The following is a 17,911-nucleotide window of genomic DNA, read 5'->3' as shown; positions in this document are numbered from 1 at the left end:
ATAGACAATCCCAGTGTTATATGTTAGAACATTTTAGGCTTGAAGGCATGAAAACATTTAATGTACCATAAGATCAGCAATAATGAATTATCTTAGTCATATGAAACCTTTGTATCAGAGCATCTTTAAATACTAAAACCTTATGTGAACATAGTGAAATAGCGGAATGAAACTTGCGACCTTCTATGTCTGGTATGAGCTTGTGTTCTCTAAAATCAAAGAATGAATTTTAGGGACAACAGAGGTTAAGAGCAGAATGTATTTATTGAGAGAAAGAAAGCTTCTGTCTGAAGAGAGACAGAAGAGGTCCCGAGCATTGCCAAGGACTCTGTCTTTTTTTTAGGGACTTTTATACAGTAAAACCATGGGTTCAAGGTGGAGGAAGACTGGGAACTCACAAGGCAGATGGGCATAAAGTGGGACATAACTATAGTTAGCCAATAAGATCAGTAGTTCAGGTAAAATTGATTACAGTAGGGACAAATGGGGAAGTGAGTCACATAGAAGGCCGACATTTTTAAGGAACAGTGACTCTTCCCTAAGGGGATGGGAACTATTTAGGGTATCAGTCCTCAGGATGTGGGTGCATTTGTTTGGTCTCTTGTCTTGAGGCGTAGTCCACAGCAGGAGGCATCAGTCCCTTCTGTCCCCTCCCCCTGCCCGCACAGTTGCCAGGTGTCTGCACTGGTTCCATTCAGGATCTAGCCCTGTCTCACTGCCTATGATATTTTTAACTAACTCAGCTGCCTACAACAAGAGTAGAATAATATATCTTTATAACTTTAGTTGGGGTGTCTCCCATAAGGCTAATGGAGATCATTAGGGCCTCTGATCAATGAACAAGAGCTGGTAAAATGTCACCAGGCAGCTGCTTTCTTATCCATCAATTGTAGTCCAATCCAATAATCTCTATCTCAAGTGATTTCATTTAATTATCTTAATCATTTTAATTTTTTTCTTGTAGGTAATTTATGGAATAACTCAATTACAACTTTAACATTATTTTTGAACAATGTCTCTCAAGTCAGAGACATAAATGACAGTATATATTAAACTTACATAACCAGTTATAGCATCATTTTAACTAGCTGGCAACTCAGGTAGAAGCATGCTTTTAGTTGTATAACCCATACTAAATGTTGAACAAATGATCCAAAAATGGGAAAGGAAAAAGTTGTTGAGCTCAAGTAAAAACAATCAGCTGTTTGTAGATAGGAAAAACACAAAACACATATAGACTATCTGTATTGGTTGGACATAGAAATATAAATGGCTTAATAGACAAACACCTTACACAATCAGAGTGCACACAAATATATTTGGCCAATTTAAATTTTAATAACTTTTATAGTTTTTACATGAATTGAGTGTAAATTGATTAGTGAGGACCTTTTATAGGTTAATCAACAGAGGGCTCTTGAAATAAGATTCAGGAAAATAAAATGTATACCTGTGAAAGCAAAGACAGTTATTAAAGTAAAGACAGCTATTAGGAAGCTCAATGGAATTAATCACAAGTTGGGAGTCTTTGACATAATTATGTGCATTGGCAGTGAAGGACCCTAAGTGCTGTGAGATATGAAAAAGGGCAGAGTGGGAAGAAAGCACATGGACCAGGTTTTTGCATAGGATGAAGAGGTTGGAGTGAGTGACATATGGTGCCAGCGGCTTGAACTGGCCTGAATGGGACTCAGCTCCTATGGGACCAGCATAGCTGGCCAGGGCATACCTGTGAGGTATGGTGTCAGGGCCTTGTGCTGGACTAAGGCAGACTGGGCTCTTCTGGGACCTTCACAGCTAGCCATGGTGCACCTGTGAATGGTGCTGAGGACTTATGCTGGGCTGAGAGGAGCTCAGAACCTCTGGGACCATGCGACTGGCCAGGATGCACCAACAAAGTATGGTACCAGGGCCTTGTATTGGGCTGAGAGGGATTCACCTATTTTGTAATGTGGGGCATTTGTGTCTCCCACTATGTTTGTATCAGTGTCTGTATGTCACGTAATGTTTTATGAAATTATATATGCCAGTGTTTATTGTGAATTTGTTTACAATGGTTAACTCATCTGAGTGAATTGTTCCCTTTACCAATGTATATTGACTTTCTTTGTTCCTTCTAACTAATTTTACTTTGAATTCTGCCTTTTCAGATATAAATAAAATTATTCTTGTTTTCTTCTGGGCTCTAGTTCATTGAAGTACAGTGGCACCTTGATGGATGAATTCTACATTCTACAATTTTGGAAAAAATGGCCCTCTTTGTGTTTGTATGGAAAGGATGTCTCCAGTCCTGTTCGTCACTTGCGGTAGAGTAGCAAATAGAAACAAAATTTTGCCAAATGCTTCAATTTGCAAACCAAATTGTTCGCAAACAAAAGCATTTATGAACCAGGGTACTACTATTTTAGTTTCTGTTTGTCAGGGTTTATGTCAGTGGCTCCCAAGCCTCATGCTTTTGCATTATTCATTTGTGATTGGCTCATTGTCTAGCACTTAAATTGGGGGTGTGAGTGCTACACTGGCCTAGGGGTGGAGCGAGGATGTGATGTAATGGCAGGAAGAAGGCGTGTCTTGCTCTCCTGTTGGTTTCAGCCTTGATGTTTGCAGCGGCCATGAACTGAGGCCTTGCCTTTCCATCCTGCCTTGGAGCCAACTGAGTATGGACTAAAACCTCCAAAAACTGTAAGAAATAAACCTTTCCTTTCCCAACTTTGGTCATCAGGTATTTTGTCTCAGTGACGAGTAGAAAGTAACTAAGACACTGTTCTTTCACTTTCTTCTGTTTCCTTGTCTGTAATATGTATTTCTTGCCGACAACATATACTTGGGTTTGTTTTATTTCTTTTTTCTTTCAATTCATTCTGCCAGTCTATCTTTTGAGAATTAAAACTATTTATATTAAGTGCTATTGCTGAAAAATGTTTCAATTCATATTATTTTGCGCTTTTTTTTCTAGTGTTTGATGCATTGTGATTTTCGCTTATTTACTCTCCCAATGAGCTTTATTTTTTCATTTGGTTCTGTGATTGTACATGTTCTTTTGTTTAGGATTCCCTCAAGTAGTTTCTGCAATATTGGCCTTGTGGTCACGAATTTCTTTAGTTTATACTTAAGCTTGGAGAGTCCATATGTCTCCTTTGATTTTGAAGAATAGCTTTGTGGGATACAGTATTCCAGTCTAATAGTTACCTTATCTGCAGACTTGCAATGCATCATTCTAACCCTTCCTGGCTCTAAGAATTTCTGTTGAAAAGTCTGCTGTTATTTTAATGGGTTTTCCTTAGTGATTTAATGTTTCTTTTTAACTACTTTTAGTACTATTTGTCCTGGATTTTGTCAGTTAGATGATGATATGTTGTGGAGGGATTCCTTTCTGGTCATATGTTCTTGGGGCTCTAAATGCCTGTAGTACTTGAGTGTCCACTTCATTCTCTAGGTTTGGGAACTTTTCTACTTTCATCTCAATGACTTGGTTTTCTGTGTTATTAGCCTCTTCATTGTCACAAGAAAAAATGAGTCTTAAAATTGTTCTTTTAGAGTTGTTCAAGATCTCTTGGCTAGTCTTTTCATTTTATCTTATTTTTTCTTTATTACTTTCTGAATGTTCTAGTATACTTACTTTGTTTTCAGGCCCTGATATTTTTCTGATTCATCTTAACAATTGCTTAGAATTTGAGTTGAACTTTTTATTTGACTCAGGGTTTCATTTCTAGAATTTCAGTTGGTTTTTTAAGAACCTCTATCTATGTACTGAAATGATCTTTCATATCTTTTATTATCTTCCTTCATATATATTATGTATGTATGTACATACATATCTACATATATATTTGTATCTTTTTTGAATTCATTGATCATTCTATTAGTTTTTAGAATACTTTGTAGGGAATTTTATCCACATTAGTATCTGTGGGATCCATTTTGGGGGAGTTATAAATTTTTGGAGGCATTTTGTTGCCTTGTTTTCTCACAATTTCTGTGCCTTTGTGTTTAAGGTTACAGGTCAATTGAAAGGACAGCTCTACCTGTCTTGTGCAGAGGTCTTTTTAGTAAGCAGCTTTCTCTCTGTAGTGGACTCCTGGTTGGGGGTATGTCTCAGAGTGAAAGCACCCATTCAGCCTATTTAGAATATAAGTTCAAACCTTAACACTGTTTTACAAGGAGTGAATACCAACAGTTTTAACATGTAAAGAACCATTCCTGTGTCCACATATAATTTAAAAACTTGTGTAAAAAGTTGTGTACTATTTCACAGGAAAAGAAAGGACAGTAACAATATAAGATAGACTAGGAAAATGAAAAAAATACTTTGATTATAATATGCATGTAAAAGAAAGGAAGGGGCAAAAGGGGAGATTTGAGGAAAAGGGACAAGACGGATAGATAACAACAGTTATGGAGGCTCTCTGACATAGCCAGCTTAGAATCCAGGAATGGTGCAGTGTGGGGAGTCCTAACCAGGGGGTGATATTTCCTGCTGACCCAGGAATGAACTAAGCTGAGAGAAACCAACTGGAAATGCAATCCCGGTCCTATAACCGGAACAGATAAAATCTCAGTACCGAAGCTGGAACCCATGCCTCTGGAAACTGCAATTTGGATTTCCTGCCACCACTGCTGCATCTGAATCAACACAGCAGGATAGAGATGCGAAAGCTCTGAGAGCGGGAATCAGCGAACCGAATTGAGAGTAGAACTGGCGGGGAGCCCTGCATCGACCTATGGTGAGTGAGAGGAACGGAAACCCTTCCATAGACTAGGAGGCTCTAACAAAGGACATTCTGAGACTGGGCAGACTAGTCAGAACAGAAGCTGCAGTGACCTCGGTCACATATTCCCCTCTCAAGCAGGATTGGTGGGGAGCACCTGACCTGGTGCTACGGACTAAGACCTAGTAGGCTAGCCCAAACCAGGTCCCAGCACCTGGCAGTGCACCCTAGCAGTGAAGCCTTCAGTAGGTTAACCTGCTGGCGGGCCAGCAGACGCTGCCCAGGTCTGTGTCTCCCTAGTACACTGCTGTGGGCGGAAATACCTAGTCGGCGTGATTCAAACAAACTGTAACCCACAAAGAAAGAAACTGGGCCTCCTGTATACGCCTATATGGAAGGAACAAAAAATATGACAAGAGAAGGCAGTAAAAAAGGGTCCTCGGTCCCCAATCCTGAGAACACTGATCCAGGAAAGGTAAATGCAAAGGAGAATAAGGACAGGAAACATGCAATATGAGACACGGCACCAATAGGCATAAAGCGATATCTCTGGAGCCTCATAGACGATTTCAGAAGTGAAGTATTTAACGAAGTAAAGCAAGATATAATTAGAATAGCTAGAGAAATGCTAAGCACCGCCCAAGAAAAAACAGATGGTGGAATGGAAGAATGGAAAAAAAAGGGGAGAATTGTTTGATGGAGAAAATAAAAAAAAAAAACATAGAATACATGAAGCAGGTTCAAGGAGATTACCAGGAAACTAAAAACTATTGAAAGCTGGCATAAAAGCTTGAAAGAAACTAAGGATAGATTATGTGAACTGGAGGACAGATTTGTAATGTGGGAGCATGAAAGGAAAAAGTTCTTAAAAATAACAAGGAAACAAACGCCAATAATACAAAGTCTAGAAGATGACAAGAGGATCTATAACTTAAGAATTAAAAATGTAAAGGAAGAAGTAGGGACACAAACAAATGAACTACAAAGGCTATTCACAGAAATAATCCAGGAGAATTTCCCTAATTTAGCAAAAGGTAAAGATACTCAGATGATTGAGGCATACAGGACCCCAGCTACCTACAATCCAAACAGAACTACACCCAGGCATATAATAATCAAAATTCCAGAAATCCAATATAAGAACAGAATATTAAAAGCCATCAGAGACAAGAAACAGATCATTTACAAGGGAACACCCATCAGAATTACAGCAGACTTCTCGGCACAAACCATCAAATCACCAAGAGTGTGGGGCAAAATAATTCAAGCTTTGAAACATAATGACCTCCAGTCAAGATTGATATATTCTACACAACTGTCCCTAGAAATTAATGGAGAAACAAGGTGCTTCCAGGATAAAGAGGAACTAGGGGAATTTGCAACCACCAATTCAACTCTACAGAGAATACTGCAAAACATTCTAAAAGAGAAAAATAACAAGATTCCAAAAACAGTGACAGAGCGGCCACAATGAATGGAGCAGAAAGTGAAATGAAGAAGACAAGCTGACAACTAATGACAGAAAAAGAGCTCAACAGAAGTGAGGCAGAGAAGGTTGGATATAATTTCTAATATAGATGGTCTAGATACCCTAAGTTCAGGGAAAAAATAGATAATAGCAGGCAGAGTGGATTAAGAGATAGGGTCCACCGAGAGGCTCTTTATAGGAAATATAGTTAGCCTGAAGAAGGTTATATGGACCAAAATCAAACATGAGAAAATGGAACTCAATGAGATAGGTAACTAGAGAGTAATAGGAGTCATTAGACCAGTATATATGGATACGTTGAACAGACAGGCTTTAATAAATGAAGAAATATAACTAGAAATCCAGCCCAGGAGTGAGAAAGTTCAGAAACACTTAAGTAAATAGTAGGTTGCCCCCCAGTACAAAATCATGAGTGTTGGGGAGACCCAAAAATACACAGTTCATTCTAGGGGAGTAAAAGGGAGAAATAGTCCTCAAAACAAACAAACAAACAAACAAAAAAACCAGCAGAAGGTATAGCTAATAGTGTATCAGGAATTAAAACCCCTATTACTCACACCACTCTGCTTGGTTGGAACTCATTCTGTCCTAGTTTATATACAAGCATTGGGTCTGAGGGGCACGGATGGCTGTCCATAGCATAGGGGATATCTTTAATTCCCTATTAACTCTATCAGGATCCATGTATGACTTATACTGTTATATTATGACTGATCTTAGTTAAATCTGACTTGTTTGATTGCTGCTTATTATTGACGGATTTTATTCAAAACCTGTAAGGATGATGGCAATAAGTTGAGGAGTACAGACAACTATACTGAAAATGATAATGATTCACTATGATATCCATTCTGATTTGATTACTACCTGTTTTTGTAGCTCTACACTATCTATAAAGTTGTATTTCTGATAATTCTGTTATGTACTGATATGCTCAATTATACTTTATCTGATAATGTAGCCAATTCTGTTGATGATAACAAGAAACAGCACAGTAACCAGGATAAAACTCCTTATACAGCAGATTTATATGTCTTTTTAGTTTTATATGTCTATAGGAAAAAGCTTAGTTCTGTCCTGCTTTGTTAGGTTTTCCCCTCTAACATAGAAAGGATAGAAATACATGTTAAGACTCAAGCTTACGTGAAATCTATAAACAGTTTATGAGCACTGATCTGATGACACATGATGAAATGAACAAAAACTTTGAAAGAAAGAAAGTGGCACTGCAGTAGCCAGTGCTGATTCTGGAGTGTTATGATGTGAAATCCAGCAATATTATTAATCTTTGTTCAGAAGGATTTTAATCTAATATGCTCTGTTAGGTCTCAACATAAATGAAGATATGGATAAACGCGTACATGTCTAAGTGTATAGGATTAATAGCCATAATACTTAGTTTTTGTTGGATAGTTGAACGGAACTGTTTGCAGTCTCCCTGGTTAAATTCCCATTTATATGTTCCACTTGTGTACTTTGAACAACTATCTATAGGAGGACAATATGTATACATCAGGTAGTGATTTATTACTATTTCTTTTCTTTGAAAGTATGTACTATTTCTGCCCGCTTTCTGTTTTGTTTTATCTTTCTTTAAAAAAATATATATATATATACATATATATAAAAAAGGAAGGGGAGATTTGAGATAAGCAAAGAAAGAAGGGAGGGAAATCTAAATGCAAAGTGAGAGAAAATATAAAGAGATTGAGTCCAGTTAGCAGAAATACAAAGGAAAAATCGCAGAACTAGCAGAAATACAAAGTTGTGAAGCCCTATGAAACAACACTTATGACAACACATGACTACTCAGATTTAGAAGCAAAGCAAGAACTGTAATATCCAATGCACACATATTTACACATATTCCCCCCACATCAGTCCAGGCCCACTTTTCTTCCTGTGGGGGCAGTTATATTGGAAATAATTATCTCCGCCACAGTTTTACTAGCTATTGCCTGATAAAAGGTGAAAACATTTTTTCTTTCTAATTTAAGGTTCTCCTCTGTGCCTCTGTCCCTGTGGGGTGTTCAGGGGCTCTGGAGGCTGAGTTCTACCCCTTGGTATTTGTAGATGAGCTTAGTGTCAGGTCAGCCCGGTAGCAGGACTGACCCCACCTGCCACTCCTTTTCCTCGGTATCTGGCACTGAAAGCCTGGGCTGTCTGCCAGGCCTCTTACTTTCCTGGTCCAAACATCTGTACTGTGGCCAACACTAAATTACCTGACTGTGCTGTCGGTGGCAGGCCTGGCTGGTGTTTTTGTGCTCGTGCACTTGTGCTGAATGACTGTGTGCAATTAAACACCATGGCTGCCCCGTCTTCAGCTTGTTCCTACAGCAGACGTCCACATGCAGCCCCTCCTGTCACAGGGTCCTATTCTGTGACTCTTCCTGCCACCTTATTCAAACCACCCTTGATGCCCGCCCTTTTCTTTTGGGGCATTTCCCTCCACCTGCCTGATCAGTCGTGCTCACTGCCGGCTGGAGTCTGGTCACCCACTGAGACTTTCTCAGCCTCAAGTTCTAGTCTCCTGGAGCTAGGTGCTGGGGGTTTCCCCTAGCCCCATGAGTTTAGTTTTTCTCTGTCATGGTCAAGCTAATAATTAGGGCGGGCCCCCCTTAGCTTCCTGCGGGGAGGTGGAGCCTTTGCCTCCACCTGGAAGGAAGCCCACTGCCCCGCAGAGCTCTGCGCTTCACTGCTGTTGCTCTCTGGCTACTGTGTTCTTTCAACCCAGAAAGAATTACTAGGGAGAGAATCAAAAGAAGACTCAGCAAAGTATTTATTGTAGAGCGAAAACAGAAAGTAGCATTTATTGTAAAGTGGAAGCAAAAAGCTCCTAGGGAAATGAACTCGGAATGGGTTGCCCTAGAGGGTGTTATTGAGTTGTGTTGAGTGGGTTTTATACCCCACAATGACTACATTTTTAGACAAATTGAGATTAATCTATGGGGTTACAGACAGGCAAGTTTGATGTAGAAGTGGGCCTAGGAGACCTTGGGCTGTGTAGCAGATCTTGTCCTGTGAGCACTATTAATTGTAACTAAATAGAACAGATATGTTTTAGAAAGGCATGAGTGCTTTAATTCTGGCAAGAAAATCCTGCCAGTCTAACTGAGGCCTTTGTTGTTTTGTTGTTGTTATTGTCTGTCTTTTTGAGACAGGGCTTCACTATATAGTTCAGGATTGCTTTGAACTCACTTTGTAGCCCAGGCTGGCCTTGAACTCACAGTGATCCTCCTGCTTCAGCCTCCTGAGTGCTGGGATTACAGGCATGCACCCTGCCACACCTGGTTTGACCTTTGTTTGCTGAGCTGCCATGTGTCCTGGCTGACTTCCTCGCCCGCTTTGGGTTGGCCCTTTCCTGGCTGCTTTCCAGGCTGTCTGAAGACCTCCCTTTGCCAGAGCGCTTCTCATGCTCCCCTCCCTACGTGGGCTAAGGTCACTCTGAGAAATCTTCTTGTCCTCAGTGAGCACTGTTGGAAGTCTCTTGTTAGGTTAGCAAGATAACGTCCAAACATTAGAGAATGGGACTGAAGCGCAGCCGTGGCGACGGAGGGCTTGTGGTCCATCCTCTCAGGTCTCCTGTTATCTCCCCACTTCAGCTTCTGTTCCGTATCCTTCTGAGTAGCAATACGGTACTTCTGGGTTTTATCTGGTTGTTCGTTTGCTCAAGTGACAGTGCAGGACTTTCCTGTGATCTCCATCTCCTGAACGGAACTGCATATCTGCTTCATTAGATGGATCTCCGAGAGCCACTTCTGAGTACTTGGCTGCCTCAAACTGTTTAGTCTTTAAAATAAATCTGTTTAGGAATGTTAACTGACCATTTTTATTTGTCTGTTTTACTTCCACTACTGACTAACTATATACATGTTAGATATTTTAGAGTTTACAGTGGGCATCCCGTTACAGTGCATCTTTAAATAATTTCATCCCACTTTATCTTGCTTTCCCCCATTTTTGCTCTGGCTGCTTTTTTTGGCTGCTGCCAACTTGTTGCCCCAGTGCCGTGTGCCACCCTGCCTTGGAGCCAGCTGATTATGGACTGAAACCTCTGCAAACCGTGAGCTAAATAAACCTTTATTTCCTTCATGTTGTGTGTTGGGTATTTTGTCCCACTAATGAGAGAAAAGTAACCAAGACATGACTATTATATGCTCTTGAAAATAGTGAGTATTTTAACTTTAAATGCTCTATTATATATTTTTGAAGAAATTAAAAGACAGTGAAATGTCTTTTCTATCTAACCACGATTTGCCATTTCTGGCACTCTTCGTGTTTTGGAAGAAGACTCAAGTTTCTGTTGTTATCATTTTGCTTCATCTAATACATGTCCTTTAAGGTGTCTTGTTGTGTAGGTTACTGACAGCGTTTCTTTTCAGCATTTCCATACTTGAAAATTTCTCTATTTCATCGTCGTTGTTGGATATCCTTACTTGATTGTGATTTACAGGTTTATAATTGTTTTCTTTCAGCACTTTAAATGAGAATTTCCATTATTTTCTTCTTTGCATTATTTCAATGAGAAGTATACTCTCATTTTTCTTGTGATTACTCCAAGAGTAGTATGTCTTGTGCTTTTTCAATCTTTTCCTTTTTATCCGGTTTGATTTGGCTCTGAATCTAAATGCATTGCTACTTGAATTTTTGGATTTGTTCAATTTCCTGGATTTGCTTAGTGTTGAAATTCTAAAAAATCTGTGCTGTGATAATTCTTGCTAAATGTGAAGCATTCCAACTGTTGGCCTCATTTAACGGTCTGTCCTCACGTTCTTCCTTTCGTTATTCCAGATACACACGGATACCACCTCCTGGCCATCCCCCTAGGCCAGCGAGCCCTTTTTTCTTTTCTTCTTGAACCTTTCTGTCTTTTTTCTCTGTGCTTTAATGGATAGTTTTTATTGAATGTTTTAATGTTCAGGGATCTTTTCATCTACAGGATACAACCACTACCACAACCTTTCTAGTGAATTTTGTATTACAGATATTGCATTTTCAGCTTTAAAATTTTTGTCTGGTTCTTTATGTAGTTTCATGGCTTTCCCCCGTTCACTACATACGTGCCCATCTAACTGGGAGGGTTAGCATTTGCCTTCCCAGGAACATCTTTGTTTCTTGACAGCCTTGCCAGGGTATATTGCCCAAACTTCTGGATTTTTGCAGTATAAGTGAAGAAAATTTGTTTCTTGCTATAGATTTAGTTTCCATTTCTTTTATTCTGATTGAAACTATTTGATGTGTTGAAGGTGTTTTGCTTTATTTCTTTATTTGCTTACTTATAGTTTGACTGTTTTTGATTTGTAGGAAGTCTCCTTATAATACAGCAATGATACAAGTTAAAAATAGTTTTCTTTCTTTATCCTTGATCCTGCTTCTGTTTTTGTAGTGCTGTTTTTTGCCATGCTGGCTCAGTTATTTCCAGTTGGGTAATTGTCTCATCCTCCTGGGAACTTTCTCACCTCTGATGGTGTGACCCTTTTCATGAATGTCTTTGCTATTGTCAAAGCAAAGCACATTTCTCCCCAATTCATTTACTGCATTCACTCATTGGACACCAAGTTGTTATTCATTCAACAACCATTTCTAGTACACAAGGGGTCTGTTGTGCACTAGAATCTGTGCAAGGCTTCCTGTGGAATGAAAAAGAAATATGTCTCTCATTCATAGGGACCCCAGTGCCACTTAGGTGGGGCATCAAGAGCTGTATGGTATTATTTGCCTGGTGCTGCAGAGCAACAGGGAAAGCATTCCACTCTGATTAGGGGAATATGGGGCACTTTACATGTTATAAACTCACAAGTTTATCAGAAAAAAATCAAATTCAGAACTAAATTGCATCATATTAGAAACAAAGTATTAACTTTTGAACACTTGATCTAAAGTTGTAAATTAGAACTAAATTTCTGACAAACTGCTCAGTTATGCAGAAATCGGATTCCACAGAGCTCTGCGCTGGCTCATCCACAGTTGTTTCTGTTGCAGGTGGTTTAATACTGGCTGCTGATTACTCTCAGCTCGAACTGAGGATCTTGGCTCATTTGTCTCGTGATCATCGTCTCATTCAAGTACTAAACACTGGAGCCGACGTTTTCAGGAGCATCGCAGCAGAGTGGAAGATGACGGAGCCGGAGTCTGTGGGGGATGAGCTGAGGCAACAGGCAAAGCAGGTGACCTGGTGGACGCGCCCAGGCACACACAGGGCTCTAGTGGGTCCAGAGTTTTTAACTATCTGAATTACTTGATACAAGGAACATTTTTCTGTCTTTGGATATTTCCAATCACATTATTCAGAGCAGGACTCACGGTGTTACACTCAAGGTGATACAACTCTAACTGTGGAATCAGGAGAAATTCTAAGGGTTATGACTTGGGCAATCCGGCCCGTTAATCTGCGTATTCATTCCCTGGCGTGGCTGCCTCCATACTGGTAAGCCCCTTGGTGGTTTTCCTGTGCGTATGCTATAGCACTTTTGTCCTACTTCACAAAGCACTGAACCACCTCATTGGTAAGTGTTGCTGAGATCTTAGATACCACTAATTTTTATGAGATTAAAGCAAACAAACATTAGGAATCACAATAAAATAAAGCTTTCTTTATATACAGTGTCTCACTGTATATTCAGGCTGGCTTTGAAGTCACTATGTAGCTCAGGCTGGCTTTGAACTTGCAATTATCCTCCTGCTCCAGCCTCCCAAGTGCTAGAATTACACATGTGCACCACATGGAGCTGGCAAAGCATTAAAAAAAACCCACAAAAGCAAAATAAAAAGCTTTTAAAAGAAAGAAGGCTGTGGTAGTGGGGATCCCTCTAACAGGCTTATCACAATAAAAAAGTTTGGAATTCTGATACTCATTTAATGCATGCTGTCTTTTTTGTGTTTTGTGTTTTGGTAACACTGATGTAGAGCTTGCTTTATGCCAGACGGTTTTCCGAATGCTTCCATGCAGCAGTTCTCCCAGTCTTAATTCCATGCCACGGGTATCACTGTCTTCATTTTATAGACGAAGAAACCAAGACAGGGAGGGTTAGTGACGAGTGAAAAAAGCCTGCCTGTGAGTGATGGCGCTAAGCTTGAACCGAGGCAGGAGTTCCTGGTGAGTCAGAATCTCTTCAGCGGACAAGCTGGCTGTTTTCCTTTCACTGCTCCCAAAATTTCCTCAGGCTTTTGTTGGGATTTAACCCAGATAAATTCTGCACTTGTGGGATGTTACGGGGCTGTAATTTGAAGATATTTATTTCCACGGAAGTGGTCTCTGTGTTAATAGATGATCTGTTACTTAGTTCTGTCCACAGGTAAATAGAGAATGTGTATAATATTTTTTCCCTATCTTCTAGGTGCTTCTTTAAGCAGATGTTAGTGGGGATGCTCTGAGGAGTAAAAGGCTGCTCTCACGAGTGACAGACAGATGACAAATGGAAATACATCTTTCTTTTTAGATGGTGACTTTTATTACAACACATATGCACATTCAAATTCACTTATACTTTCTCCTCTTTCATTCCTTTCTCTCTTAAAAACACCAGTGGGGAATGGTGGTGTGTACCTGTAATCCTAGCACTCAGAAGACTTAGGCAGGAGGATTGCTGTGAGATCAAGAACAGTGTGGCCAACGTAGTGAGTCCAAGGCCAGCTGAACTACATAGCAAGACCCTGTATCCAAAAAACAAAACAGCAAAATAAACAAGTGTTAAAGTAGATCTAATCATTTCTTTGACTCACTATAAAATAAAGTTTACCAAAATTTCAATACAAAAGAACTGGTTATATTTGCATTTTATGTAGTTCTGACTTAATTTCCTCATTGAGTATGATGACTCCCTTTCAGATTTGCTATGGAATCATTTATGGGATGGGAGCTAAATCTTTAGGAGAACAAATGGGCATTAAAGAAGATGCTGCTGCTTGCTATATTGATTCCTTCAAGTCCAGATATAAAGGTAACAATGCTTGAGTGCTGAATGTCTTCTAGATGCCACTGTTTGCAGTTCAGATTCCCCATGTTAGATTAATTCAAATGTGTGTTCTAGAATTTTCTACCAAAATTTTTGTTTTCAGAAATTTTCATCAGGCATGGTTTTTGGCAAAAAACATGAACCTTACTTGATATGAGTATTTACTAAGATACAGTTGGGGTTTTTTTCCAGAGAAGTAGGGCAGAGATGGATAAGAACTCAGAGAAAACTCTTGTGAAAGAGTAATTTGATGTCTTAAGTTAGATGCTCTTTTGACAGTTCTTTGAAATACAATTTATATACAGCCCCTTTTCAAGTCTGTAGTTCTATGAATTTTGACAAATGTATATGGTCATATAATGTACATCACATTCAAGATCTAGAATGGTTACTATCACCCTGGAAAATTTTTTAATCTTCTTTTGCAATCAATTCCAACCCTATGAACATTGGCATTGACTAACCAATACTGTAACAAAAGAAAATATAAAAAGATTTGAAAGGAAAAAGAAATTGCTGTTTCAGTAAGATGTAGCCTTTTTGTACATATTGCCATGGATATGGATTCTATAAAAATAATTATTAGAACAAATGACTAAATTTTGGAAAGATCCCATCATATAAATTCACTGTGTAAAATCAGTCACATTCTTATATACTATCAAAGAATTAGTGATTATTATCCAAAAAACAGGAAATACTGGGGCATAAATTTGACAGAGTATGTGTTAGACGATACATTTAAAATTCCAGAGAAGTCTGGAGAGAAATAAGTACATATGAGATAGACCACTTTGATTGGTTGGAAGCATAATATTGTTATGATGACAGTTCTCTGCAAATTGTCAGATTCAGTGTTGTCCCAATCTAAATTTCATTAGATGTTTATGTAGAATTTCATAAGCTGATTATAAATTTGTGTGGACATATGAAGGACTTGGAACTACCATAATGCTTTGGGAAGAAATTACAGTGTGGTGGACTTACATTTCCTCATATTAAAACAATATAAAGTTACAATAATTAAGATAGGCAGATGGTAGGCTTATCAGTTAAACACAACAGAGAGCCCAGAGATAGAATTATAAATGTATTTAATTGATTGTTCAAAAGTTCCCATGGTAATTTAACAGATGAAATGTAATCTTCTCAGAAATTTGTGCTAGAGGAACTAGATAATGTTATGGTAAAGAAATTAATCTCAGATTATGTATCACATCAAATACAAAATTTAACTTGATAGGGTTTGTAGACTGAGAAGTAATAGCTACATTATCTTTTGGGAGAAAATGAGAAAAATATTTTTAATATCAAGACAGGGAAAGATGTCTTAAATCATAACAACAATAAATTAATCAAATACAAAAACATTAATGAAAAACACAATTAAGAAAATATAAAAGCAAACCATAGTTTGGGAGAAAATATTTGTAGTAGCTACTGTTCAACAAAGGACTTCTATCTGTAATGCATAAGAAACTCTTATAACTCAGTGTTTTGAAGGCAGATTGAGCAGATACATGAATGATGTTAACTGTTGTCATCATTAGTCATCAGGGAAAAGCACATTAAAACTAAAGAGAAACCATTACAAAAACAGTAAAATAGCTAAAATTAAAAATACTGTTATCTCTTTTACTTTGGTGGGACTTTAAAAGTTAAAACCATTTTTGAAAAAGCTTTCTATTTGCTCTTTTTTTATTTAAAGAAAGACAAAACAAAATAGAAAACAGGCAGAAATAGTACGTACTTTCAAAGAAAAGAAATAGACAGTAATAAATCACTAGTTATGTATACATATTGTCCCCCCACAAATAGTTGTTCAAGTTACACAAGTGGAACATATAAATGGGAATTTAACCAGGGAGACTGCAAACAGTTCTGTTCAACTATCCAACAAAAACTAATTATTATGGCTATCAATCCTATACACTTAGACATGTATGTATTTATCTATATCTTCATTTATGTTGGGACCTAACACAATTTATTAGATTAAAATCCTTCTGAACAAAGATTAATAATATTGCTGGATTTGACATCATAACACTCTGCAATCAGGACTGTGTACTGCAGTGCCACTTTCTTTCCTTCAAAGTTTTTGTTTATCTCATCATGTGTCATCAGATCAGTTCTCATAAACTGTTTATAGGATTTACGTAAGCATGAATCTTAACAGGTATTTCTATCTTTTCTATATTAGAGGGAGAAACATAACAAAGCAGGACAGAACTAAACTTATTCCTATAGATATATAAAACTAAAAAGACATAAATTTGCTGTATAAAGAGTTCTACCATGGTCACTGTGCTGTTTCTTGTTATCATCAACAGAATTGGCTATATCATCAGATAAAGTATAATTGAACATATCAGTACATAACACGATTAACAGAAATACAACTTTGTAGATAGTGTAGAGCTGCTCTTTCACATAAAAAACATACACTTAGCCATATAACCCTGAAACTAGTTTTAGGTGTTTGCCGGAGAAAAATAAAAATGTATGTCCAAAGCAAGATTTGAAATGAGTATTACAGCAGTCAGATATTGTGAACAGGCCAACTGTATATTAGTAGGAAAAATAGATAAACAAATTTTTATGTATCTCTACCATGAAATATTACCAGTCCAGGAACAGGAGTCGCAATGATATTCACTACAATACTGATGATACCTGAAAATATTTTTTCTTGGGAAAGAAGGCACGCATACATATAGTATGAGAACATACAGCATAACCCAATTTTATGAAATCTAAGTGCACTAAAAGCTAACACAGTGCTGTCAAGCAGGTCAGCGAGTGCCTGGGGCTGGTGATGTGGCTGAGAGACAGCGGTGTCCTCTGTAGCTGCAGCAGGCTAGGGCACGAACATTTGTCACAATGTGTCCAACTGTTCACTCCAAGTGACTTTTTTTTTTTACCAGCTCTAAATTATACTTCAGAAGTTTTTTGAGTAGCCCTGACAGTTTGAATATTCGCAGGCCTAGTCCAGGAGTTAGGTAGGAATGTGGAGAGGCCAGCCTCCTGCAGCCCACCCTTTCCTCCTGACTGCCTTGAGAGACTGGCCTGCCTGCGGCGTGAAGCCTCTGCAGAGTTCACCTGGCTCCGAGCGCTTGGCTCTTCCCCCCACCTGTCTTCCCGCCAAGTGTGCTTCTGTGCTCTTGCCCTGTCAGAGAGCCCAGAGATTTATCAGCTTCCCTAGTTGGGAAGCACTGTGTCTGTTACTTTGGATGAGCAGAGTGCACAGCTAAACAAAGATAGCGCGGAGCAGTTTGTCAGCTTCCGGTGTGGCCAAGAGGCAGGGCGCCTGTGGCTGGTGGCCAGGCTGAGAGAGACAGAGGAGAAGACCCTGTGGGCAGAGAATGGAGTGAACAGCACGGGGCTGACCACCCCTCCAGTGTGTGCCTCCTGGAACACCCTCGGCACAGCGACGGCCGGACCTGTATGGCAGAGTTTGGGTGCTGTCCAGGGAATCTGAGTATTTTGAACACTCACTACACCTTGTGGTTTTGCTGTTTGTTTGTTTGTTATTCCTATCCGCTTGGTTTGTACTCAGTCCTCACTCAGACAGTTACCTATTTATGGATTGTCTTATGTTATTTCTGATTAAAAGCAGATTGTGTTGTTTTTTAACTTTTCAAGCTTACAGAAAGCACATGAAGGTTTTAATGTATAGTTTTGATATGATACTAATGTTAATTATGAGAATAATTTTGGTGTATTTCATTCTTTGTATTTTAAGTTATAATTATGTA

General features: G+C 38.7%; 1 protein-coding gene across 2 annotated transcripts in view; it reads left to right on the top strand.

The window, feature by feature from the left end:
* Positions 1 to 17,911, top strand: part of Polq (DNA polymerase theta) — a 147,428-nt gene that overhangs the window by 117,040 nt on the left and 12,477 nt on the right. For both annotated transcript variants that reach the window (XM_023564894.2, XM_063225057.1), the window contains exons 25-26: positions 12,181 to 12,365; positions 14,027 to 14,138. In XM_023564894.2, the coding sequence (XP_023420662.1) occupies positions 12,181 to 12,365; positions 14,027 to 14,138 (297 nt within the window). The remainder of the gene's footprint in view (positions 1 to 12,180; positions 12,366 to 14,026; positions 14,139 to 17,911) is intronic.

This window comes from Cavia porcellus, unplaced genomic scaffold (genome assembly GCF_034190915.1).
Source record: "Cavia porcellus strain 051 isolate PalLab524CR breed Dunkin Hartley unplaced genomic scaffold, mCavPor4.1 scaffold_15, whole genome shotgun sequence".
In the NCBI taxonomy this organism is placed as follows: Eukaryota; Metazoa; Chordata; class Mammalia; order Rodentia; family Caviidae; genus Cavia; species Cavia porcellus.
This window is presented reverse-complemented; position numbering and strand designations above follow the sequence as displayed.